This window comes from Muntiacus reevesi, chromosome 4, assembly GCF_963930625.1.
Source record: "Muntiacus reevesi chromosome 4, mMunRee1.1, whole genome shotgun sequence".
Classification (NCBI taxonomy): Eukaryota; Metazoa; Chordata; class Mammalia; order Artiodactyla; family Cervidae; genus Muntiacus; species Muntiacus reevesi.
Window position 1 is genome coordinate 110,476,582 of NC_089252.1, and position 26,018 is coordinate 110,502,599.

At 52.2% G+C, this 26,018-nt stretch overlaps 2 protein-coding genes across 8 annotated transcripts in view; one reads left to right on the plus strand and one right to left on the minus strand.

The window, feature by feature from the left end:
- The window catches only part of NBEAL2 (neurobeachin like 2), a 30,632-nt gene extending 19,669 nt beyond the window's left edge, over positions 1–10,963 (minus strand). For 3 of the 6 annotated variants that reach the window (XR_010663010.1, XM_065933847.1, XM_065933845.1), the window contains exons 1-6: positions 10,706–10,963; positions 1,800–1,888; positions 1,590–1,718; positions 1,407–1,488; positions 1,199–1,323; positions 948–1,030 (exon numbers count right to left, since the gene is read on the minus strand). Coding sequence is in view for 5 of the 6 variants with exons in the window: in XM_065933847.1 (XP_065789919.1) it covers positions 948–1,030; positions 1,199–1,323; positions 1,407–1,488; positions 1,590–1,718; positions 1,800–1,888; positions 10,706–10,756 (559 nt within the window). In the remaining variant the exon portion in view is untranslated. Of the gene's footprint in view, positions 1–947; positions 1,031–1,198; positions 1,324–1,406; positions 1,489–1,589; positions 1,719–1,799; positions 1,889–2,439; positions 2,500–10,705 lie in introns of those variants that run through there. The other 3 variants (XM_065933848.1, XM_065933846.1, XM_065933849.1) reach the window with 2 other exon arrangements.
- Positions 10,964–13,243: 2,280 nt separating this feature from the next.
- The window catches only part of CCDC12 (coiled-coil domain containing 12), a 39,330-nt gene continuing 26,555 nt past the window's right edge, over positions 13,244–26,018 (plus strand). Inside the window, exon 1 of one of the 2 annotated variants that reach the window (XM_065933856.1) lies at positions 13,244–13,530. In XM_065933856.1, coding sequence (XP_065789928.1) covers positions 13,435–13,530 — 96 coding nt within the window. In that variant the 5' untranslated portion in view covers positions 13,244–13,434. The remainder of the gene's footprint in view (positions 13,531–26,018) is intronic. The other variant, XR_010663011.1, reaches the window with a different exon arrangement.

The window sequence follows — 26,018 nt, forward strand, 5'->3', positions numbered from 1 at the left end:
AAAATCCTGCGTGTATTAAGAAGAGTACTTAGGCTGTGGACCAGCAGAGCCAGGGAACTCCCCAGAGGCATCTCCCCTCTTGGAGGTGTTGCCCCCACTCCAGACTCAAGCCCGTGGCTCCCTGGGGCAACCCAGAAACACTGAGATATTTTCTAGCCCAATACGCCAGCGCCTTCCCGAGCTGGCCTGCCCCTGTCCATGCACCACCCTGCCCTAGCAGCGGCTTAATGCCAGTCGCTCAGTCGTGTCCGACTCTCTGTGACCCGTGGACTGTAGACCACCCAGCTCCTCTGTCCAGGGGATTCTCCAGGCAAGAATACTGGAATGGGTTGCCATTTCCTTCTCCGGGGGATCTTCCCGACCCAGGGATCGAACCCAGGTCTCCCACATTGCAGGTGGATTACTTTACCATCTGAGCCACCAGGAAAGACCCTGCCCTAGGCCCATCTGAAATCCTGGCCAGTCTCCCTCCAAGGAGAGGAGAGAGGAGACCCAGGGGCACAAGGTGCCCAAGGAGAACAGGTGCCCAGAGATAGCCTGAGGGGTCAGCAGGAAGGGGGGACACCTACTGTAGAGACTGTCATGCGGAAGTGAGGAGACTGGGTGGAGCTACAGGGACAAAAAGACTGGACCAGACAGTTTGACATTCCAGACCAGAAGGGTACAAGTCACTGGGGTGATCCAGGAGATAGGAGAGAAGCAGGAAGGCAAATCAATTCCCCCCTCAGAAAAGAAATGACTCATTTTGTACAGACATGCCCTTCCTCTCCTCTCTGCCCCTGAACTCCCATTTCCCTACAGAGGCCCATTCACATTCCTTCTCCCAGCCCCACGTGCAGCCGCAGTAAGTGGGTCCTTACTGCTTGTGCGCTTGGGGAACCACAGGAAGGGGCTCGGGTCTGAGGGCGGGGCCAGGTGGACCGAGTGGTGTTGGGGTGGGGCCTGACCTCGGAAAAAGGCGCTGAATTCAGAGGGCAAAGCAGCTGGAGGGAACTTGTATTTGCTCTTCTCCTTGGCGCTGATGACTTCCCTGGGGAGGCGGGGATGGGGTAGGGGCCAAGGTGAGGCCAGCGCTTCACTCCTCCTGGGTCACATCCCCTCAGGGGCCTGCACCCCGGCCCCTCCCACCCCTGCACCTGGGCCACCCCAACCTCTCCCTGGCTTTCTCTGGGTCCTCTGCCCCAGGGCCGCCTCTCACCCCCTGTGCTGGCGCCGCCAGGTCTGGTATGGGTCGAAGAGGCCCTCACAGAGGAGCAGGGCATGCAGGGCTACATTCTCCAGCTGGTGCCCGCGGTCCTCCTGTGGTGGTGGGGGTCCTTTCAGCTGTAGGCAGATGGAGAGGGTGGAGGGGCGTTAGCTGGGCCATGGCTACCACCTACCACCCCCCGGGGTAGAGGCCACCTCACCTTGGCCACCAACTGGGTCAGGAGCGCCAGCACCCGGGGCACCAGCACCCGGCCCCAGCCCGCCTCTACGTTCTCGGGGTTCCTGATGGATGAATGATGGGAGAGATCCCAGTGATATGCCAGCCGCCACCCCAGGCCCCAGCTCCATGCCCTCCCACCGTGGAGAAAACAAAAGGGACCCACCTGCAGAGGATGACGAAGAGCTTGAGCAGCAGCAGGGCTTGTTCCAGGTCCCCGGCATCCAGCTGCTCGGCCAGCACGTGAAGCGCATCCAGAGGGAGCAGCGGCACCTCGGCACCCGCCTCCTCTGGCCTGCGGGTGGGGGGGACGGGGGAGGGGTCAGTGGGCGCCGAGAAGCCCTCAGTCTCCCGCCCTCTGAGGAGTTTGTCTCACCTGCGTGGCTCCAGAGAGGAGAGTGAGATGCTCTTCTCGAAGGCACCCACAAAGGCCTTCAGCCACTGCTGCAGGTAGCCCAGGTCCTTCTGCAAAGGGGGGTGCAGGAGAGGCAGAGTGGATAGAGGCGGCGAGTGAATGGGGGTGGAGAGAAATTGCAGGCAGAGCGGGAGGGGAGGTGCGGGGGGAGAGAAAAGGGGGAAGACAGGAAGTGGAAGGTCAGCATCAGAGGACTGCCCTACATACTGACCACTCTCCCAGGCACCCCCGTCTGCACTTCTTGGCCTCCCAGTCTCTGCTGCCACTTCCTAAACTCTTGGGGACCCAGGCAAGCCTGACACCAGCAGGGGAGGAGCTTAAGTGTGTGCATGTCTAGAGTGTGGCTGTGGCCCACAAGGGTGCTGGGGCTTCAGGTCTCCAACCCACTAGCCTCCCTGAACCCAAAGCTATGGGCTGGGCTCTCGCCTGCTACTTTCTCCCAGCTTCGCAGGCACCACCTCCAGGAAACCTTCCTGGACTATACATCTCAAGATGCATGTGCACCATCAACCAGGCAGAGCCATGCACAAACACCCACCCACATGTACAGGCGCAATGCCTGACCTCACCCCAGGAACCTCCACCCACTCTGGCTGGTTACCTGGACCCCGGGCCCCAGAGCTGGTTCCATGGGCAAGAGGGACAGCGGCTGAGTCCGCGTCTGGGCGCCACCAGCCAGGGAAACTTTGGTGTGAACGGGAAACGTCCCCTCCCGCCCTGGCCCCTGGGGCAGGAAGCGCAGAGTCACGGTGGGGGAAGGGGGCCGCTTCCTCCCGGCCGACCGCAGGGATGTGGGGGGGCCTGGGGCACCCAGGGCCCAGCAAGAGAAGCTGCGAAGGACCCAGTCTAGGGCCGGGGGTGGGGCCTGCAGCACAAAGGGGCAGGGGTCACACTGCCCTGGGTAGAGTCTGTGGACAGAAACTAGCTGTACAGGCGTGAAGTCCGGCCTATCTAGGGACAGGCTGTGGTCCCTACTACAGTAGTGCCCTTCATTCAGGGCACCCACAGCTCCCTGAGCAGGGTCTGAGGCCTCTGGCCCAGGAAATGATGCTGGAGGATGCATCCAGACCTTTGCCCTGCCCTTAGGCCAAGTCTTGTCTTGGCTCCCCATTGGCCCTGCGGGTCTCTTTGCTCCAGGGACACAGGTAAGCCCCAGACAGCCCTGACCTCTAAGCTCCTCCCAGGGCATAGAGTGGGCGGTGGCCTGGAACTAAGCTCCTCCTTCCATCCCTCCACCTTCCCTCCTTCCACGCTGGCGTCATCTGGAGCTCCCATCTAACAGGAGGATCCAGAAGGCAACTTTCTCTCCCAGGGGCAGAAGGGAGGGACAGGGACTAAAGTGGAGAAACTTTAAGGGCCAGGGACCCATCATAGGCAACACCCCGAGACTGTTCCCCGGCTGCCAAGACCTCAACTCCAGGACCTCCACAACTATTTTTGCATGGACAGCTCATTTTTTGGCCACTTGTGGGCCTCAGACCACAGGGCCAGGACTGAACAGGCCCCAGGGAAGAGGGCCTGACCCCAGTAGACTGGGCCAGGCCCCCCCAGAAACTGCGGCAGAGCAGCCCTCCACCCCGTGGTTGAACCCTCTCATACATTTTGTCACAGAGCTGAGACCCAGGCAGTTCAGAGAGAGGGTGCGGCCACCCGGGTGCACACCACCAGGACTCTCTGCTAGTCAGTTCTCTTTGGTGACCTCGCTGCTGGCCACCTCCCTGCTCACCTACCTCTGTCCATTCCATACCTCTCCTCTCCACAGACCAGCAAGGACACCAGCATGCCCAGCCCTGAAAACACCAGAGCCAGCCAGGGCTCTTATGACAATTTCTTCTGAACTCTTCCCACGGCAGATGGCAAAACGGGGGGCCCCTGAGGGGATGCCTCATGCACCACCACAACTGCAAACTGTACCTCTGAGGATGCTAAAAGCCAGACCCATGTTCTAGGCCAGGCCCACTCATGGTGGCTAGAGTCAGTGAGCCCAGCTGACCACATACAACTCTGCCTTGGTGATCCCACAGATCCCTGTCTATCTGCAGAACTGTCCCAATACCACCCTCCCTTCTACTCCTAAACCACCCCTAGTCAAGTCACCGTCTCTCCCACCCAAAACATGAGTCTCTTTTGCCCACAGTAGCTCTGATGAGCACCTGTAAGCCACATATGGTCATGCCCTCCCTCCCTGGACCAAAGACAAAGGCTCAGTTGCTAAGCCAGGCATCCTGGGCCCCTAGTCCAACCAGGGCCTGCTTCTCCAGCTTGTCTGGCTTTCGTATCTGTGATGCACGCTCTCCTGTGCAGGCCCCTGCTCCCTGCCCAAGCCCCGCTGCCATCTGTGATTTGTGCTTGTGGAACTTAAGCAGGAATCCTCCACCCTCTTTGTGCCCATCACTCGATCGGCCCTCCCAGAGCCAGATGGGCCCCCTCAAACTCTCTGCACACCTCCTGCTTCCTGTCCCTAGAACCATATCCTCTGCCTGTCCAGTCTTGCAGACTTCCAGCAGGTCCAGGCTGGACTGGGTTCAGGGCTGAGGCAATGCAGGCAGCAGCCTCAGTGGGTACTGGAGGGGTCTCTGAAGCATAGTTCTCGGCAGGGGAAGGGGCAACTGCCTGTCTTGACTCTGTGGGTCTCATCTCTTCTCCCCCAGAGGCCTCAGCCTGGCTCTGACCTGGGCCCTATGACTTGAGGCTGCAATGCTGGGGACTGAGAGGCTGAGCAGAGCAGGGGCCTTGTGCATGGAGGCAGTGCCACGTGCAGAAGGTTCCAGAGCCTGAAAGAGGCGGCTGTGCTGCCTGGGCTCCCACACTCCTCTCAACGCTCCGCTTCCCTGGCTCCTCCTTCCCGCCCCAGCTCTGAACAGGAGCATGGCCAGGCAGCCCACTCCCCACCCCACCTGCCTGGCCCAGGGTCCCAACCCTGCCCCTCCCGTCAGGAAGGTCAGGAGCAGCCACACTCTGCCCTGGGCCCTGCAGCAGGGAGAAAACTGTGGGTGTGGGGGAGGCCAGTTTCCTGGGGGGAGGGGAGCGGTTCTCAAGTGTCACCCCTGTAGGGACCCCAATCTATGCCCCACCAGCCTTAAGGACACTCGTTGCCGAGGGAGGGGAGCTCCCAAGGGCTGGTGAGGCCCTGGATGGGCAGGGAACAACCACTTCCTCACAACTCTGAGGTAAGCGGAGGATGGGTGGGCGGCGCTGTCTGGCGGGGGACAGGGACCACTAAGCGCCTGGTGCCGTGCTGCCTGAGACCCGCCTGCCCTACCCCAAGCCTGACAGCTGCCCCGGCTTACTCTGTGTCCCAGGGCCCAGACTTTGCCCCAAATCCCCCACCACCATCAAACACAAAAGTTCCTTAAACAGCACCCAGCGCCCCCCCAGTCAGTTACACCACTGTCGGGGCAGCCGGCCAGCCGCCCCACCACAGGCTCAGGGTCGTGTCCACTGCCGCCGCCTCCGACTGAAGCCCCGCTGGTGTGGCGCCCCCCTCACCTCCAGCCTCACGTGCCACATTCACTGGATGCCCCACTGGATATTACTCACTGTCCCCACCCCCACAGGCCTGCGTGTGTTTGGCTCTCCGTGTTTCCTCTGCCTGAACGTCCCCTGTCAGAGTCAGCACCTCCCGCAAGATGCAGCTCTGTCTGGAATTTCAGAGGTCGGGGTCCCCACACTGAATGTGGGTAAGTGCGTGGGTTCTGGAGTCCAGTCCCGACTCTTACACTTGGTAGCTCACTTAACAGTAATCTCTCAAAGGGAACCCTCCTATGCTGTTGGTGGGAATGCAAACTGGTACAGCCACAATGGAGAACATTGGGGAGGTTCCTTAAAAACTAAAAATAGAGCAGTCACACGGCCCAGCAATCCCACTCCTGGGCACGTATCTGGGAAAAAACCATTCTTTGAAAAAAATACATGCATCTCAGTGTTCACTGCACCACTATTTACCATAGCCAAGACAGGAAAGCAACCTAAGTGTCCATCAACAGAGGAAAGAATAAAGAAGATGTGGTACATATATACAATGGAATATTATGCAGCAATAAAACGGAACAAAATAATGCTATTTACAGCAACATGAATGGATCTAGAGATTGTCATACTAAAAGAAGTCAGACAAAAAGACATATTATGTGATATCACTCATATGTGGAATCTAATTTTTTAAAAAATGATACGGATGAACTTATTTACAAAGCAGAAACAGACTCACAGATTTAGAAAACAAACTTATAGTTACCAAAGGGGAAAGGTAGAGGTGAAGGATAAATTAGAAGGTTGGGATTAACATACATAAACACACACACACACATATATACATACACACTTATATATAATAGGTAATTATAAAAGAGTACTGTATAGCACAGGGAACTTTACTCAGTACTCTAAAATAACCTATATGAGAAAAGAATCTGAAAAAGAATAGACATATGTACATGTGTAACTAAATGACTTTGCTACACACCTGAAACTAACACATATTGTAACTCAACTATATTCCAATACAAACAAAAATCTAAAAAACAAAAAAACAAAAACATTAATCTCTGTTTCAGCTGCCTCTTTAAAAATCATTGCTTTGTTTAACAGGTAAAGGCTCCCTGACCACACCCACCAGCATGTGATAAGGTGAGGGGGCTCTGCCTTTCCAAGCCCTTGGCATTCTATGGCATCACTCTCTTCTCCCCACCCACCTCCATGAGTGACAGATGAGTGGCAGACCTTGGTTCACTGGCTGAGCCAAGGTCCCAAGGGCTACTCCCCAGCTGGGTTGTCCAGGCTAGTGGAATGGGAGGATCATGGTGGACCCTGGGTTAGTGTTAGGAGCAGGGTAGGGAGAGAAGACCAAGGCTCCATAGTGGTGGCTCCTCCCAGTCAGCACCCCTTCTCCTGGAACAGGCCAACAGAAATGGGATAAGGTGGGATGGAGCCCGATCAGGATGACCTCTTTCAGGCCTGGGCATCTTTCCAGTCAGCATCAGGAGGGGAATGGCAATGTCAAGCTGGCTACACCAGGAAGACTGGAGATCAGACTCTGAGGACCTCAGGCCAAGGACTGAAACGGGAAGACAGGGACTTCTCCAGGGACAAGGCAAGTGAGACTAGTGGTCCAAAGGCCTAGGTGGCTGGGCCAGCCGCTCTCCTTACCTGGGGATGGGTAAGGAGAAGGCATGGACCTTCTGGTCTCCGTAACAGCCCTTAGGGCTTAACCTTCCCCTTGTCCTATCTCTATGGAAACCAAGAATTTCCTTTCAGGGTCCCCATAGTAACCGACCTGTTTCCATGGGGACCCCACACTTCCACATCAGCTCCCCAGTTGCCATAACAACTCCAGTGATTACCAGCCCCTCCCCCAACTCTGGGCTCTGTGCTACTCTCCCCATCACCTCAGTCTCTCCCTCTTCAGTTGCCTCAGTAATGAAGTCAGGGGGGAGGAAACCCTGGTCGCCCCATGAAGTATGGAAGGGGGTTGGTGCGGCCAAGCAGCAAGGAGGTCCTTTTCCTCATCTCAAGAGGGTAAACTGAGGCACAAGAAGAAATATGGCACAGTTAAGGTCCCAGAGGGCCTGACTAGGTTTCCATGATGCAGTAGAGCTCATTGGTCAGGGTGAGGGACCAGGAGGGGTGGGCAAAGCAAGGTCAGCTGGAGTTCTCACCTGACCTCCCTGGAGCCCTGTGTCCTCAATGACATAAATGGAGTTCAGCCTGGGCTCCGCACCTGCACCCTCAACATCTGTCCTGACCTTTGGATCCCCGAGTGCCCCTCAGCTCTCACGCACCCCAGTGCTCCCTTTCACTGGAGGTTACTGAGCAACACCACTGCTCCAGCTGCAAAGAGGCCGCCCATCTGCACACTTGGCATCACCTTTACATACCAACTGCTGGCCTTTGGGTGCTGTCCCCAGTCCCTTCTCCTTGCACCTGCCTCCTAGGCCCTCACCGGGGAAGCCCTGCTGGGGGGTCCTCTGGGTGTGCTGCCACCCCTCTCACTCCTGACATCCGGCCTCTCATAGTTCCCACAGCCATGTGCCTGATCCTCCCTGTCCTGCGCCCTCAGATCTCAAGGCCCAAACTCCGTCCACTGACACCACATCTCTGACCAGTCACTGCTCTGGGGCCTAACGCCTCTATCTAGCTATTCAGCTAATACCCCGGGAGCACCTACTGAATGTGAGGTGAAACCGTGGAGTAGCAAGCACAACGAGGGTGCACACGAGGACATGCCTGGGCTGAGGTCCAGCTCGGTCGGGGCGGGGGGCAGACGGGAGGAAGGCCTCCTCAGACTGGAGGGCAAGGGCTCCAGGCAGAGGGTGCAGACCCACCTGAGTTCTCCTGCCCACGGGACTAGACCTTTCCTGGGTAAAGGAACGCAGGATGGAGGCTGGGCTGGAGCTCTGCTGGACAACCTTGGTACAACCCTACCTTGGTTTCCCCACTAAGGCCCTGGGAGGCTCAGACTGAGTGATGTTTAGGGCGCACTCTGGTCCTCCTTCAGTAGCCACCCACAGCCCCCTCACCCACTCGTGGCCCCCAGAGGTATGGGGTGAGTGGGGCTGAATCTGGGGTCTGTGAGGGGAAAGGAAGGGCAGGAACGGGGGTGCTCCCTGGGCGAGCCCAAACCCACAACTGGGGAAACAGGTTTGCCAGCTGATGTCAGCTCTCACTGCTGAAGGGAGGGGTGAAAGTATTGGGGGACCTACTGGCTGGGTGGCTGGCCAACTCAGGGTTTCTTAATAGCCTCTATCAGTTCAACCCCATACCTATCTTCCCCTCCCCTGAGCACACACACAATAGGTCCTGGCGGGGCTCTGACGCGGACAGCCACCAACCACTCCAACCACTCCCTGGGAGCTCAGTTGCAGAGGGTGGAGACCGTGTTCCGGGAGCAGGAGCAGGACCAAGCCGGCAGGAAGGCCGCGCTGGGAGGCCGGCTGGAGCTTCCTCTCCCCAGGAAACCTGGCCCCTCCCGGCTCTGGGGTTCACACTCATATCCTGGATTTGTTTGCCTGGCCTCAGGCTGTCCCCTGCCTGCCCAGGCTTCCAAGGCTACAACCAGCTAGCCTGTACCCCACACCTCCCCAGTGAGGTGAGGAGTGGGAGGGGGAGAAGGGACTCAGCACAGGTGAACGCTGAACACCTGTGAGGGACTGACTGCTTGCAGAGCTCAGCTAGAAGGGGCAGCAGGAGGCACCCGTGTTGGAGGTACAGTTCTGGGAAACCAAGACACCCTCCCCCAGCAGCATGCCACCCTGCCCGAAGACCCACCATTAACAGCCCTCAGACTCATCACCTTGTTCAAGCCCTTCACCTGATCACAGGGGAAGAAACTCACGACCAAGAACCCGCCTGTGACCACAGGAACAATCAGAAGCACAATTAACATCCCTCAGACACATCACCTTGTCCAAGCCCCCCTTCACCTGGTCACAACTGAAGGAAGTGAAGACCAAGAATCTGCCCACAACCACGAAGGCAATGAGAAGCATAAGGACCAGTGCAAGTCTCCTCCTGAAGCTTTCTCCATCACAAGGACCAGTCTTTGGAGACAGAGACAGAGAAGCTGGGGGAACGGGATCCAATGAAGCAGGGAAGCAGGAAGCTTCTCTGGCCTGGACCAGTCATACTGGCTACCCCAGTCATACTGGCTACCCCTCTGCAGAGTCTAGGCCACTCCAGGCCAGGACTGTGCCAAATTTACAGATATGGAAACAGAAGCTCAGGGTGTAAACAGCATGCATGCCCTGAATCACAGGAAAGATGGACTCTACTCCATTCACTGCCTCCTGCCAGATGCCTGGATTTCTCACCACCCGAGCGGGCTCAAGAAGCTACGGCCTTTATGGCCTGGATTCCTGGTCCCTGGGGCCCCAGACCTAGCCTGCAGTCCCGAGAGACAGTGGGCTAGCCTCTTCTCACAGGGCCAGCTGATATGAGCATGAACTTCCCCCCAGTGCCCAGATCAGGAGCACACAATAGTCCATTGTGTTCAAGGTGTGCCTGAGCCAGGAGTGTGATGCCAGGCAGGTGCAGGGAGGAAGGCTGGTGCTGGGTGAAGGGCAGAGGGGTGTTGCCCTGGGTTCTCTCCCTGCTGTGGATGCAGAAGGAAAGTGGGGCCCTATGTGTTCGATATAGTTTGGGGGACACCTGGGTTGCTCCCATCACCTTGAGACCACTTAAGGTAGTCAATGAGGCAGGACAAGAATCTCAGGAGAAAATGGTATCCCTCCATCCCTTTCAAACATCCCTCCCAGCTTGTGTGCATTCCCTGTCTCCACCCTCAGCATCCAGAGAGAATCTTTTCTTTGGGCTGGACCCCCGGTAACCCACACCCTCCTCCCCGCCCGGGGTTGGGGTGGGGGCGCCTGGGGTCAGGAACTCACCACGGTCAGTTCGCTGCAGCGGATCTGATGAGTTGCCCAAGACCGAAGTAGGGACCTCCCACCCAGCCCACTCAGACCCGTCGACCAAGACTACCCAACTGGGCGCAGCCGTCAGGAGGAGCAAGCCCAAATGCAAAGTAAGCCTCCCAACCCGGCCAGTCTCTTTCCCGCCCCCGCCGGGGCCTCAGTTTCCCCATCTCTAAAAGAGGTAAAGGCCGGCTTGGTCCAGGCCCCTCTCCTCCTGCACAACCGATGCTACCCAGCCCGCACCCAAGAGGCTCCAGTGTGGCGCGCGCCCGAAAGGACCGACCCCCAGGTGTAAGCGCCCGAGGCGCCGGCGGGCCGGGGGCGCACACGTGCGTGCGCAGCCGGAGCAACCCCGGCTCGCGCGCAGATACGCGGCCCAGGTTGCGCCGGGGGCAGGTGCAGCAGGCGCCGGGCGCGCGGAGCTGGGGGCCCGGCGGGCGCGGGGCGGGGCGGGCTCACCTGCGCGTAGTAGAGCAGCCACAACTCGTAGAGCCGCTCCGAGGCGGCCATGGCCCGATCGGGCTCCGGCGCTACTGCACTCCACCTGCCGCCACCGCCTCCTCCTCCGCGCCGCCCGCCGGTTGCCCTCTACCAGGCCCATGGGCGGAGGGCGTCACTCCAGGGCGGAGCGGCGCGGTACTACTGGGGGAAGTAGTACTGGCCCCCGCCGCGCTCCTCCTCCTCCCGGTCGGCCGCCGCCCGGCTTCCTGCACTTCGGCGGCTGCCACCGCCGCCCCGCCCCTCCCGGGACCGAGCAGAGGGCGGGGAGCCCGGCGGGAGGAGGAGCCTGAGGTCAGGGCGGCCCGGAGGGCGCCCAGCGTCCCCGCCCCCCACCCCCAATCCGCGCCCTACCAGTGCAAAGGGTAGGGCCAATCTGAGCCTTCCGGACTCGGGTCGGGGGCTGGGATTCTAGACTTGCCCCAGGTCTAGACCGGACCGAGACGCAGCCCGCCTGGCTGGAACGGCCACCATTCGTGCAAGGGACAGGCTCTCGGGCTTGGGGGAAGGGACTGCGGGCCGCGTGTAGATGGGCAGTGTCCTTCAACAAGTTGTGAAGACAATAACCGTGACGACCACTTGTAGAACTTACCACGGGCCAGGTGCTGGTCTAAGTGCTTTATGCAGAGATTGAAGTGCCACCTTTTTTTTTAACCTATTGTTAGTGGAGCAGGATAGTGTGACCGGAGTGTGGAGTGGGGCGAGGGGATAAGAAAACAGTAGGACAAAACTCAAATAGCTCTGGGTGAGCAGTTTCCTCCAGCTGTTTAGCTGTAGTCTTCACCTCGCCTGGATCCCCTCCTTCAGGAAGCCTTCCTAGATGCTCCAGGTGCAGGCAGCCTCCACTCCAGGGTTCAGCACTTGGTTCACATCTTTTGTTTTCTTTAACTTCAAAAGGATAAAGGCTAAAGGGTGCCTCATGCCTCTGTTTTACAGGAAGAGAAACTGAAGCCCACCAGATGGGCCAAATGAGGACCATTTGGGCAGCATGAACAGGGACAGAATGCCGGACAGTTTTCAGAACCAGTGCCACCATCACCCCTAGGCCTCTTTCTTTCCCTACTTCCCCCACCCCCACCCCCTGAGAAGTGAGGAGGACCCTTGTTGTTGGCCAAGGGTAAGGTCCTCTGTTGGGGCTGTGGGGGGTGGGGGTGGGGTTGCAGGACCCAGAGAGTTACCATCAATTGGAGGAATTGACTCAGTCTGGAGCCCACTAGACCCTGGGTGGCCAAGAGGAGACAGACTCTGTCTCCATACCCATCCTATTCTGTCCTCGTGGCTTCATGGGCATCTCCTCCACTCTGGCCTTTCTTCCTGCCCCTTCCATCCTGCTTCTGACATTTCCTGAACACTGACTACCTTCGTATTGTGTATCACCTGGATACCTGGAAGGGCACCCCACACAGTGCAAGGGAGAGGGCACCAAAAGGCCCAGGTTACAGAGGTCAAGAGGGTCATTTGTGGGGACAGGCTAAATAGGGGTGTGGCTCTGGAGATCTCTGTTGGGAACTGGGAAGGAAGGAGTGGGTGTCCACCTGTGTCAGACTGGGAAGGGAGGCCGCAAGCAGGGAACAGCCTTGTTGAGACAAGTCACCAGGGGGTGTGTGTTGGGGGGGGGGGCGGGTAGGAGGGCACAGCCTTCTCTCCTCAGGAGGTGGGAGGAAGTGTGGCTCTGGGAACCTGGAGAGGCTATCAGAAGATACGGACTTCATCCAGAGGTCTATCTGTTGTCCGTTGTCAGGCAGGCTAATTAACTTGGGAAAGGATACCGTGGCAGCTCCAGCTGCGGAGCTTGCACCTATTGGCCAAGGCCACACCAACTGTCAGCTTAGTTCTCAGGAATTAAACTCAGGATGGTCTCTTGGGGGCCCCTGGGCCCAAGTTGGGGTTTGCTTTTCTTTAGGTTAGGTAGTCTGGCTCTGGGTACTCTGCCACCCCATGAGGGAGCTCGAGGTGGGAGGGGAGCATCCTTGAACCCAGAAGAAAATGGTCATTCAGCCAAGCCCTGCTCTGCTCAGGCTCTGTCTGAGCTGAGAGCGGCCAGAGATGGGCCCACTGGCCCATAAACAAGTGCATCAAGGAAGCCACTGGTATCTTAAGAGGAAAGGAAAGGCAGATCACTTAATCTGGGGTCGGAATAGAGAGAGTCAGGGAAGGCTTCCTGAAACCATTCGAGCCTTAAGAATCAGAAGTGGACAAAGATGGGTCAGTTCAGTTCAGTCGCTCAGTCGCGTCCGACTCTTTGCGACCCCATGGACTGCAGCACGCCAGGCCTCCCGCTCAGTCGCGTCCGACTCTTTGCGACCCCATGGACTGCAGCACGCCAGGCCTCCCTGTCCATCACCAACTCCCGGAGTTTACTCAGAGAAGGATGGGTCAGCGAATTGCAAAGTGGCGCCTAGGTAAAAACCAGAGAGATCGATGCGCTCTATCCTCCTTCACTCAGGTCTGGCTGCCTTTGCCGCTTTTTTCCTAGTTGGCATTGGACGAATCGAGCCTTGGAGCCTTCTTTACCGACCCCGAAGAGTTCGGAGAGGCGCGAGGGAGGAAGAAGGCGGGTCCATTGGTTGGCTTTCAGGTCTTCCTGCTTTCCCATTCTCGTCCTTGGATTGGCCGTGAGAGGCTCATCTACACCTTGGGCCTGCGCGCTGAGGGGCGAGAGAAGGTTGGGGGGGTTGTCTGTGGGCAAGATGGCGGCGACTGCGGCCGGTGTGGGCCGATTAGAGGAAGAGGCGTTGCGGCGAAAGGAACGGCTGAAGGCCCTACGGGAGAAAACCGGACGCAAGGTGAGGAATACCCTGTGAGGGCCGTGGCTGAGGTAGCCAACGTTTAGATCCGCCATAGCCACGAGAGGGCAGGGGGCTGCTGGGAAAAGACAACACCGAGGTCACGCATGCGCGCTGTAGGAGCATGCGCACTGCGTCTGTGCCCGCCCAGTGAGTGTGGCTCTGCTGGAACTGTTGCTGTCCGGCGCTGGAGCTGTCGCGCATGCGTAGCGACGGGTAGGGCAGTGGTCGTCACTCCGCAGGCCCTTTGGCTCCTGGGTTTTTCGTTTGGATCTCCAGGGCCACTACGAGTTTCGCATGGTCGTTGACTTAGGCGTGGTTTGTTCGCGTCTGAGCACGCTGAATCTTCCGGTTTCCCATGACCATCCGGCCTGTGTGCCAGAGCGCTCAGAGAACGGCAGTACGGACTGTACTCTGGGCGCCCAGCTGAAAGCCTTGAGTACAGAAACCCAACAAGAAAGATCCATTTCTAGATTAGGGTTGACTTCGGGGAAAGAGGCGGTCGCTTAGTTGTTTACCAAGCTCTTGTTTGGGGGCTGGACCTTCTTGTCGCACTGGTTACCAGACTTGGAAGCGTTTTTCCTTGGTCTTGTTTGACACCAAAATGGCCTGATTCTGTTTCTACTTTGTTCTTCTTTCGGAAGTAATCGAGGGGAAGGAGAACTCTGAGACTCACTGCTTCTGTGCGAACCCTGGACCTGTCACTTGGGGTTGTGGGATGTGGGACAAATTGCTTCATCTCCGTGAGCCTGGGTTTCTTCATACCTCCAGTGGAGGATGACAACCCCTAAACGTTCGTTTTCACTGGGTTATTTTGCGATCTAACAGGATACTCTGTTAGATTATCTATATGCAAGAGCCCTGGAGACTGGAGTACAGAGGATGAACGTTGTTCATTCTGCTGTGTTTGGATGGGCAAAAACTTTGTCCTCAAGTGTGCAAAATACAAAGGATGTTAAATATCTAGACCTGTAAAGGATTGGGGGAAAACAGGGAGGCCATTTTCCAACTAAAAAATAAAAGGCAGGCAGGTCTGTTTGGTTTGTTACTTTTCTGCATGGCTCTCTGATGTCCTGCTAGAAAAGAGGAAGGGGAAGTAATAGAGAGTGAAAGCCAGCAGAATTGCCTTCTGTTTTTATTGGCAGCTTTTCATCCCTGTCAGACAGTCATCTCTGCAAACTGCGTGGCCCAGGGATGCTCACGACCTCAACCTTATAAACAGTAGCTAGTCGACCGGAGCTGTTGGCTTGGATTTAGGGCCCAGATGATTGGAATTGGGTTTGAGGGCAGAATACAAAGAATAAAACAGCATCCTCAGTGTCCCTTACAATGGGAAGGAGGCCCAGGCTATCAGAAAACTGGCCTTTTTAAAAAGTATTCTTGGCTGTGCTGGGTCTTTGTTGCTGAGCAGGGTTATCTCTAGCTGCAGCGAGCGGGAGCTACTCTACTTGTGGTGCTCGGGGCTTCTCATTGAGGGGGCTTCTCATGTTGTGGAGCTCTGGGATACAGGCGCAGTAGTTGTACCCAGGCTTAAGTTGCTCCGCAGCATGTGTGTGGGATCTTCCCAGATCAGAGCTCAAACCCATGTCTTTGGCACTGGCAGGCAGATTCTTTACCACTGAGCCCCCAGGGAAGTTAGAAACTCGGCTTTTGAGAGGGATTCTCTCAATAGGCTGAAAATAGCCTATTTTTTCGCCTTAACTTAAAAAAAATTGTGTATAATATACATAAACACCAAATTTACCATTTGAAGTGTACAAATCAGTGTCATTAAGGACAGTCACAATGTTATATAACTATACCACTAATTCCAGCACTTTTTCATCATCCCAAATGGAAATATGTGCCCATTAAACAATAAATCTCTTTCCCCTGTCTCCCCAGCTCCTGACAACCACCATTCTTTCTGTTTCTTGACTATTCTAGGTATCATATAAGTAGAATTATGTGGTACTTGTCTCTGTGTCAGTGGCTTATTCATTCAGCATAATGTTGTCAGGGTTCATCCATGTTGTAGCTTGTGTCAGGCTCTATTAGCGGGCAGTTGGATTGCTTCTAGGTTTTAGCTGTTCTAAGTATGTGGTGGGTATACAAATATCTATTTGGGTCCCTGTTTTCAGTTCTTTTGCATTTATACCCAGTAGAATTTGGGGATCCTACAGTAATTCTGTGTTTAATTTTTTGAGGAACTGTTGTGTTTTCCATAGCAGCCACATCATATTACATTCCCAACGGCAGTGCTTAAGGATTCCAGTTTCCCCACGTCCTTGCCAACACCTGTTATTTTATGTTTTGTTGATTATATACATACTAATTGTGGTTGTAGTTTTGATTTGCATTTCTCTGATGATTAGTGATATTGAACATCTTCTCATGTGCCTGTGGCCATTTGTGTGGTTTTTTTGAGAAATGTTTATTCAATCCTTTCCCCATATTTTTTTCCTTTTTGCTATTGCTTTGTTCATTTTTTAATTGGGTTTTGACTGTAGTTGTTGAGTTGTAGGAGTTCTTCATGTGTTCTGGATATTAAGTCTGTATCAGACAGGTGATATTTTCTCCCACTCCTAAGGTTGTATTTTTACTTTCTGATAATGTCTTTTGATGCACAAAGTTTTAAATTTTGATGGTCATTTTACCTTTTTCTTTTTCTGTTGTTGAGGCTGCTTTTGGTATTGCACCTAATGAACCCTTGTCAAATAGAAGATCATGAAGCTTTTCCTTGTGTTTTTTCCTAAGAAGTTTATAGTTTTAGCTCTTTCAATTAGGTCTTTGATCCACTTCAAGTTAATATTTGTATATGGTATCATGTACATTCTTTTGCATGTGAAGATCTTACTTTCCCAGTACCATTTGTTGAAAAGACTGTCCTTTTTCTACTGAATGTTCTTTGTACCCTTGTTGAAAATCATTTAACCATGTATGCAAGGGTTTATTTCTGGCCTCTCTCCCTTGTCACATTGTTCTATTGTTTGTCTTTGGGCCTGTATCACATTGTTTTGATTACTGTAGCTTTGTAGTAAGTTTTGAAATCAAGAAGAATGAGTCCTCCAACTTTCTCTTTCAAGATTCTTTTGGCTATTTGGGATTCCTTGAGATTCCATATGAATTTACTTTTATTTTTTCTGTTTGTGCAAAAAGCGCCATTGAGATTTTGATATGAAATGCCCTGAATCTGTAGATCATTTTGAGGAGCATTGCCGTCCTAACATTGCAGAAGGAAACGGCAACCCACTCCAGTATTCTTGCCTGGAGAATCCCGGGGATGGGGGAGCCTGGTGGGCTGCCGTCCATGGGGTCGCACGTCTCAAGCGACTTAGCAGCAGCAGCCATCCTTACAGTATTGTCTTCCGGTTCATGAGCATGGGATGTCTTTATGTTTATTTAAGTCTTTAATTCCTCTCAGCATTACTCTCTAGTTTATACTGTACAAGTCCCCAGCCTCGTTGGTAAATTGGTATTGGTATTCCTCAGTATTTTATTCTTTCTCATGCTGTTGTAAATGGGATTGTTGTCTTAAATTCCTTTCAGATTGCTCATTGCCAGAAGTGCTGCTGATTTTCATCAGTTGATTTTTGTATCCTGGAACTTTTCTGAATTTGTTATTTTTCCTGAGTTTTTTGTTTTTATTTTTATTCTTGTTTGTTTTTATCTGGGTGGGTTATTGGTCTGTTTTGGTGGACTCTTTAGGGTTTTCTGCATATAAGATCATGACATCATTGAACGTCCTTTTTTGGCAGGTCTAGCTAGGAGCTCTTGATTATTCCACTCATATAGGCCTTTTCCTGCTTACAAAGGGAAGTTAGAATTTTTAGTTGATTCTTCAGTTTCCACACAGTGGTGTCAATGGTGCAGCAGTGGTAGGCGATGAAATGTGGTTTGGTTTGTTTAAACATGGGTTATTAGAGCTAGGACTCCGTTCGTTCAGCACATGTCTATTGAGCACGCACTGTGCACCAAGCATGCAGACGCTGGAGGTGCCGCAGTGAACCAAACACGCAGGAGCCAGTGCCCCAGGCAGCTTCCATTTAGCTGGGGAACACACGGTCAAGCAAAATATACCTCGTGATAGATGGAGATGGTGTTGTGAAGAAAAGGAAAGAAGGAAAGAGAGATGGGATGTAGGCGGTGCTCCTGTTTTACTCAGTAGCTCTGGCAGTTTAATTTCTTTATTAAAGGCAGCAGTGTTTTCAGGTTTAACGTGGTTAATGATACCACCTGCCTGGCTTATCTTATCTGCTGTTGATGACAACCTTGAGAAGAAGGAAGAAGGAGGGCTAATTTGTAGGTAGAAGCACTGAGACCAATAAACGTGAGGCGGTTTTATTTGTCACATAACGAGGAGGTACCCTAGATGAGTGCTGGGGTTAGGAGGGACCATGAGAACGGGGTGGCTGTCTTTACTCACCAAATTGGACTGGTTTCTTTGAGGCAGGGTGGGGCAAGTTGAGAAACCTTCCTATGTATTTTGTGATTCCTTGAGGTTTTATGAATTACATCCCCCCAAAAATAACAGTGGCAAAAGAGTATAGACCTCAATCCAAGACTGCCCACATACCTTAATCTTTTCTGATTAAGACCCTAACTAGTCCTGATTCTGGCCCTTCTTCACACCAACAAGGATGGGTGTGGCCTTACTTGCCACAGTTCCTTTTCTTTTTTTTTATATATACTTTTTTATTTTGGTAAAATCTGTGTGACCTAAAATTTGCCATTTAACTGTTTTTCATAGGCACTAAATATATTCACAAATGTTATGCAACCATCACCACTATTTCTACAACGTTTTCATCACTCTAAACAGAAACTCAGCAGCCATTAAGCAATAACTCCCCATTCCTCTCTCACTCTGGCCCCTTGTAGGCGCTAACCTACTCTCTGTCTCTCTGAATTTGCCTAATGTAAATATCTCATATAGAAAGGAATCTTTCAGTATTTGTTCTTTTGTATTTGGCTTATTTCATTTAGTGAAATAATGCTTGTAATTCTGGGTCCATCCATTCTAGTATGTAACAGTTTCATTCATTTTAAAAGCTGAATAATATTCCATTGTATATATATATATGTACACACACACACTCACCTTATATATATATACACACACACAAGACATTTTGTTTAGTCATCTGTTCATGGACACCTTTTGACAGTTGTGATTAATACTGCCATTGGTATATTGGTGTACTTTTTGGTGTATAAATCTTTGAGTCCCTGTTTTTACTTCTTCTGAGTATATATCTAAGGAGTGGAATTACTTGTAATTCTGTGTTTAACTTTTTGAGAAACCGCCAAACTATTTCCCACAGCAGCTGTATCATTTTCCACTACCACCCGCATTGCATGAGGGTTCCAGCCTCTTTACATACTTGCCAAGACTTGTGATGTTCCTTTAAAAAAAAAATTCTAGCTCTCCTGGTAGGTGTGAAGTGGTGTCTCATTGTGGTTTTGGTTTGCATTTCCCTGATGTTTATTGCCGTTGAGCACCTTTTTATGATTTTCAATTTGTATGTGTTCTTTGGAGAAATATCTCTTCATGTCCTTTGCCTGTTTTTAATTGGGTGGTTTGTCTTTCTGCTGTTGAGTTGTGGTTGATTTCTTTACATACTCTGGATATTAAACTGTGGTCAGATATGGGATTTGCAAGTATTTTCTCCCATTCTGTGGGTTGTCTTTTCACTTTATTGGTAGTGTACTTTGATGCACAACAGTTCTTAAAATTTTGATGAATGTCGATTTATCTTTTCTTACCTTTTGTTACCTGTGGTTTCAGTGTCATATTTAATCTTCACAGTTCTTGAGTGATGCTATTGTTGGGGTAGATGCCTGGGAAAAAGATAGTCAAGGGTCTACAGTCAGAGTTAATTTTCCAGCCCACAGTCATTTCCTGTGGGACCTGTGAGTGGGGAGGAAGTACAGCCTGCCTGCTGCTGGCAGATAGGAAGCGAGGGGTCTCCTCACCCAAGGAGGAAGTGGTGCCCTGCTTTTATAGTTCATTCCTCTGATGTGAGGACGAGGCGCCACGGGGCAGACTCCAGGGTTGAGCACTGCCTCAGCCTGTTGATGGAGAGTGCCTGTCTGCCCATGGGGTGGCTCCCTGCTGGCCCCCTAGACTCAGTGGCAGATCCTTCATTGATACCATCTGTGCGCATGGTTTTGCTGGAGGCATCATGGTTTCAGGCATGAGGTTGATTTTCCTCATGGTGTATCTTCTTCTCCTCCCTCATGAGACTGTAAACTCATAATGTAGTGTTGTCTGGAGGAATCCGTCCTGAGAGTGTGACAGACGGACTCAAGGTTCCAGTCACAGAGTTTCCATGTGTTATTCAGTAGTAAAGCTCCATCATGATTGTGCAGCTCGGCCGTTTTCCACAGTACTTCCTTGCTAGCCCACCTGATGCCACTGATTTGAGAGGGGGCAAGACAAGAAGGGGTTCAGAGGTGCTGGGATGCCCAAGGTCATGGAACCTAAGTAACTCTACTGGATTCAAGCCCAAGCAAGACCCTCTGCTAGAGGGGGCTTTTATTCAGGGGCAGCCTCACTTGTAGCAGCATCCTGCAAGTCAGCCAGTCCAGGGTGACAGGTGGAAAGACCACATACAATATTCGACCATGCTCCTGGGGTTCCTGGGAAAGCCACGCTGGGTCCAGGGATGCTTCACGGGAAGGCAGAGTGGAACATGAGCTGAGTTGTGATGGACAGGACTGAGGATGGAGTATTCAAGTAGTGGGAAAAGAATGTTCCAGGGGAGCAGTTCAGAGATGGGGACATTCAGGGGCACAGAGAGGCCAGCAGGGGATGCTCCAGAGGGTTTAACAGCACACAGTTGGCAGGAACGAGGTCTAAAAGTGCTGGGCAGTCTGGTGGCCAAGTTCTACGGGAGCCAGGGCTTCCGGCTGGGAGGGTGGCCAGCCTTCCCTGGGCACATATTTCTGTGTTGTAGTATTGGAACCTCGTTTCTTGATGCTCATCCAGAAGTTCCAGGCCAGGTGAGTAGGTGAACAGTTCGAGGCTGTTGATGAAGCTCTGTGTCATTCTCTTTGGAGCTGGCCACCAGGCACCATGAGGCCACTTTCTCCTCTGATCTCTTCCTCATCAGCAGCCAGATGGAGGCTTCCAAAAGTGATTCAGTTGGCACAAACATTTGCCCCCTGGCTGTTGGCTCTTCTGACATTTGGCCTGGATTGGACTGTCTCTTTCTGCCCTGAGACTTGGAGACTGGTTGTCTGCTCAGCCAGCCCCTCAGGGATTGGGTGTGACCTCAGGGTCAAGGTCTGGCTGTCAGCTTTCAGGTTCAACAGCAGTTCCTGTTTTTTGCTCTAGAGACCAGAGCAGTGCTGTCAGTCTTCAGTGTTCCCTGTAGAATCTGTGCTGTCTAGTGCTGCAGCCGCGAGCCACATGTGGCTCTTGAACCCTTGCAATGTGGCTAACACGCATTAATTTTATTCCATGGGCTTCCCTGGTGGCTCAGCGGAAAAGAGTTCGCCTGCATGGCAGGAATCACAGGAAACCCAGGTTTGATCCTTGAGTTGGGAAGATCCCCTGGAGGAGGGCATGGCAGCCCCTCCTCCAGTATTCTTGTATGGAGAATCCAATGGACAGAGGAGCCTAGTGGGCTACAGTCCATGAAGTCGCAGAGAGTCAGACACGACTGAAGCCGCTTAGCAAGCACGCAAATTAATTTATATTTGGACAGCCATCCTTAACATATGACTGCGTTATGCAACAGTGCATCTCTGGGGGGCTTGCTCCATCTCATCCAATTCAGACCGTGTCTCACCTGAACTCCCATTTGTTAAGAGCCAAGGGGGAGAGGGCAGGTGGCAACCCAGGTGACCGTCACGTCAGCCTCGGGGGCCTAGAGTTGGGGCAGAGGGCTTTGAAGTTGTCAGTCGTTGTGGCCGTTGTCTCCAGCCGATGTATATTCCTGACCTTTTGAGTGTGTGCCCAGTGGAATTGAATGCTGACTATTCGGTAGTACAGTTGTGATCTTCACAGTCAAGACACGTGCATGTGGAGAGTGGAAGCAGTGCCAAAGCAGAAGGGAGCAGGTTGAAACTCTCTGACTCGGATGCTGGGGGTGAAGTCCTAGCCAGTGTGGGGTGAGGGCATAGAGGGAGCTGGAGGGAAGGGCTCGCATGGGTTGTGGGCGGCAGAGGGTGGCAGCAAGCGAGGGATGGTGGAGGAGAGTCCAGCGAGCTGGGGCGTCAGGGGGAGTCCGACTTGTCCGTGACCTGCTCTCCTCTCCGGAAGCTGTCTCTGTCCCCACTCCATGTGGCCACATCCCCATGCCCAGCAGCCTGATCGCTAACTCACTTGAGGCAGTCATGTCTCCTGGGCTGACAGCCTTTGGCAGGTTGGCAGACTTAACATTTACATGCCCGCTTATAGGGTCTCATGACTTGTTCATTCCTGAAGGAGTCTTTTAAGATAAACGTTGATTACTCCCTATTTAATAGATCAGGAAACCTGGGGCTGTAGGGACCTCTCATGTCTGTTCTTTGTCATGGTGTCAGTCCTGGGTGGTCCCTTAAGCTCTGGCCCGGTGTCCCTCTCCACTCCTCGCCCCCAGGAGCTTGGGAACAAGTGGCCCTGAAGAAGAGGTCACCTTCCCATCACACACAGAAATTGCCACCAGCTTGCCTGGAGGGATCTGCAAGACATAGCAAAGAGCATGTGCTTTGTGTGTAGACTATTCGGTTCAAATCTCGGCTCCACTCATCACCTCTCTGGGATGAGAGCAAATCTTTAAAGCTCTGGGCCTCCCTATCTCTGTAAAACCCAGACCTCGTCAGTAGCCAGGAGCACAGAGAAGGGGTCTGAGAAGGGTCCAGGTCAAGGTCTTGCACGTGGGCCTTTTATCAACGTGGGTGTGTGTCATGTCTCCGCCGCCCTGCTGGAAGCCCTCTCTGCTGGGTGACAGTGGGTGGAGCGCAGCCTGTTTCCGGCTGAAGCAAAGAGGACATCCTCTTGGCCACCTGACTTTACTCAGCCTAGCCCTGATTCCTTGAAGGTATCAATAGAATTCACTTTTAGTGCAGAAGGTTTAAATTAACCAAAAAAAGAAAAAGTAAATTTGCAGAGCTGCAACCTAGATGAGCTGTGCAGTACCCGTTCATCCTAAGAACCAATCTTCAAGAGTCTTCTCCAACACCACAGTTCAAAAGCATCAATCCTTTGGCGCTCAGCTTTCTTCACAGTCCAACTCTCACATCCATACATGACCACTGGAAAAACCATAGCCTTGACTAGATGGACCTTTGTTGGCAAAGTAATGTCTCTGCTTTGTAATATGCTATCTAGGTTGGTCATAACTTTCCTGAGCATTTTTGAAGTTCCTCAGATGATTCTGATATGGTATTTATCTGGAAATCCCCAATCACTTGCTGGACATTCCCCCTTGACAAAAGGAAGTGGAACACTCCTTTTCCTGGAGCCCTTCCTAACTGCAGAAACTCTGCAGCCAGCCACCCAACAAGTATTTATTGAGCACCAGCTGTTTGTCAGGCCCTGGGGATCTAACCTGTGAACAAGACTGCCTCCCTGCCTCCAGGGGTTTCCGTGGGAGGGTCGGGTAAGGGGTGGGTTGGGGCCCCTGTTCCTGAGATAAGTCCATGGGAGAGAGGTCTTGCAGGGGAAATCAGGAGTCTGGTTTAGGCCACTTTAGGTCTGAGATGACTATTAGACCACCAAGTGGAGAGAGACTGTCAGGCAGGCATCTGCTCTGCTGAGAGATGCTTATGTAGGAGGATTCGAAGCCCTGGGGCTAGGCAAGATCCCCTGGGTACTGAGCTTAGACAGCAAAGGGGGTTAGATACTGCCTAACAGTGTATAACTTTATTGCTACTTCTGTCTCAGGTATTCCTTTGGAAAAGGTGTATGGATTCATTACATATTCTAATGTATTATCTATAGATTATAAGATAAATTCAAGCATGTATCTGCTGATACTTTTTAAGTTGACCTGTCTTTATACTTAGAAATGTCTCTTAATAGTAGGCTTCCCTGATGGCTCAGATGGTAAGGAATCTGTCTGCATTGCAGGAGACCCCTGTGCGGTCCCTGGGTCAGGAGGATCCCCTGGAGAAGGAAATGGCAACCCACTCCAGTATTCTTGCCTGGAGAATCCCATGGACAAAGGAGCCTGGCAGGCTACAGCCCATGGGGTCTCAAGGAGTCGGACACAGCTGAGCGCCTCTCACTTACTCAACAGTTTTCCAAAATGCCTACACCGTTTTACACTCCCACCAGCAGTGTATGAGAGTTCTTTCCAGCACTTGGTATGGTTAGTCTTTTTCATGTTAGCCTTGCGGATGGAGGTGTAGGGGTATCCCCTTGTGGTTTAAATTTGCATTTTCTTCCTAACTAATAAAATTCTGTATCTTTTCGTATGTTTATATGAAGTGCCTGTTTATGCCTTTTATTGGGTTGTTGTTCAGTTGCTCAGTTGTATTCAATTCTTTATGACCCTATGGACTGCAGCATACCAAGCTTCCCTGTTCTTCACTGTCTCCCAGAGTTTGCCCAGACTCCTGTCCATTGAGTCAATGATGCCATCCATTGGGTTGCCTGGCACTTTTTCCTATTGATTTTGGAGAGTTCTTTATTCCAGTCCTGAGCAGGTCCTTTGTGCTATATATGTACTATAGCTGTCTCTCTGGATCTTGACTTTTCTTGCTTTTGATCACATTTTTTGATGAAGAGAAATTATTTATTTAGCATAGGCCAACTTATCCATTTTTTCTGCTAATGCTTCGTGGCCCATTTAAGGAAATGGCTGCATACTCTGGGTCATGTTGATATTCCCTTGTTTTGTATTCTAGAAGCTTTATTGTTTTGCCTTTCACGTTTAGATTGCCTATCCATCTGAAACTTATTTATTTTTGCATGGTTTAAAGTAGATGTCAAGATTTTCTCCCCATATGGATATCAGTGACTCAGCACTATTTATTATCTGGCATTTATTTTTTTAGAAAGAAGACTTATTTCCCCCTGAATGGTTGGCATGCAGTGTCCTTGATAAGACATACTGCTAATCTCCGACAACTTCTTTTTTTAAAAAAAATATTTATTTATGTGGCTGTGCCAGGTCTTAGATGCTGTACGTGGGATCTTTAGTTGTGACATGTGGGATCTGGTTTCCTGACCAGGGATTGAACCCAGGCCTCCTGCATTGGGAATACAGAGTCTTATCTACTGGACCACTAGCGAATTCCCCCGCAGCATCTTGATAGCAGTTGTAGTTACTATAATAGTAATAGTAGTGACTTTTTTTTTTTTTTTTTTGCTTTGAATGTTACTGAGTCCCAGTTCATGCCAGTCCCCCAAGAGATAGGCAGCTCTTTGGGGCAGGGACAGCTCAAATTTATTTTGACAAGGATTTAGACATTCATGGCGTGGGGGCAGTTGTCCTGCGTGTTCTGTGTCCCATAACTCTGAGCCTGTCGGCTTTATGTATCAGAAGGGATTTATTTCAGACTCATGAGGAGGGTGGGGGCCTGTCAACCTGGCTCCCCAAACTCGCTTAGACTTCCATCCACTCTGTCCATACTCTGGAGCAACTGAGGGGGGTGTTCTGACTAGAAATATGAGTCGCCTCAAACAGTTGCTTCTAGGTCAGTTGTCTAAACTTGGGCCGTGTGTTTTACATTCACGCCTGCTGACCCTTGGAGCACGATGTAGTTGCTCTGTAGTACTAAGTATTATAATCCAGGGTTGAAATGCAATCTGTGCTATTCTTATTATTTTAAAAAATTTGTTTGTTGGAGTATAGTTAACTTATAGTGTTTCGTTAGTTTCAGGTATATAGCAAAGAAAATCAGTGTAACTGATAGACATATAGACACATGTCCACTCTTTTTTAGATTCTTCTCCCATATGACCCATTACAGAGTATTGAGTGGAGTTCCCGGTGCTATAGAGTAGGTCCTTATTAGTTACCTATTTTATATATAGTAGTAATGCGTATGGGCTTCTCCGGTAGCTCAGCTGGTAAAGAACCCCACTTGCAATACAGGAGACCCCCGTTCAATTCCTGGGTCGGAAAGATCTGGAAAAGGGATAGGCTACCCACTCCAGTATTCTTGGGCTTGGCTCAGATGGTAAGAATCCACCTGCAATGCGGGAGAGCTGGGTTCAATCCCTGGGTTTGGGAGAGCCCCTGGAGGAGGGCATGGCAACCCACTCCAGTGTTCTTGCCTGGAGAGTCTCCTGGGCAGAGGAGCCTGGCGGCTACAGTCCACGGGGTCGCAGAGTCGGACACGACTGAGCGACTAGGCACAGCCCAGCAGGTATGTCAGTCCCATTTTCCTGATGTATCGCTTTCCCCCTTTTCCCTCTGTGTTCTTGTTTCAGGAGACCATATGCCCCATGTTTCATCTTGGGATACTGAAGAATACCTCCCCCCAACACACACCCTCATATTGCACCCCCCCAAGTACCCCCAACTCACCTCCACATACAACAGTATACCCCCAAACCTCCCTCCCCCTTT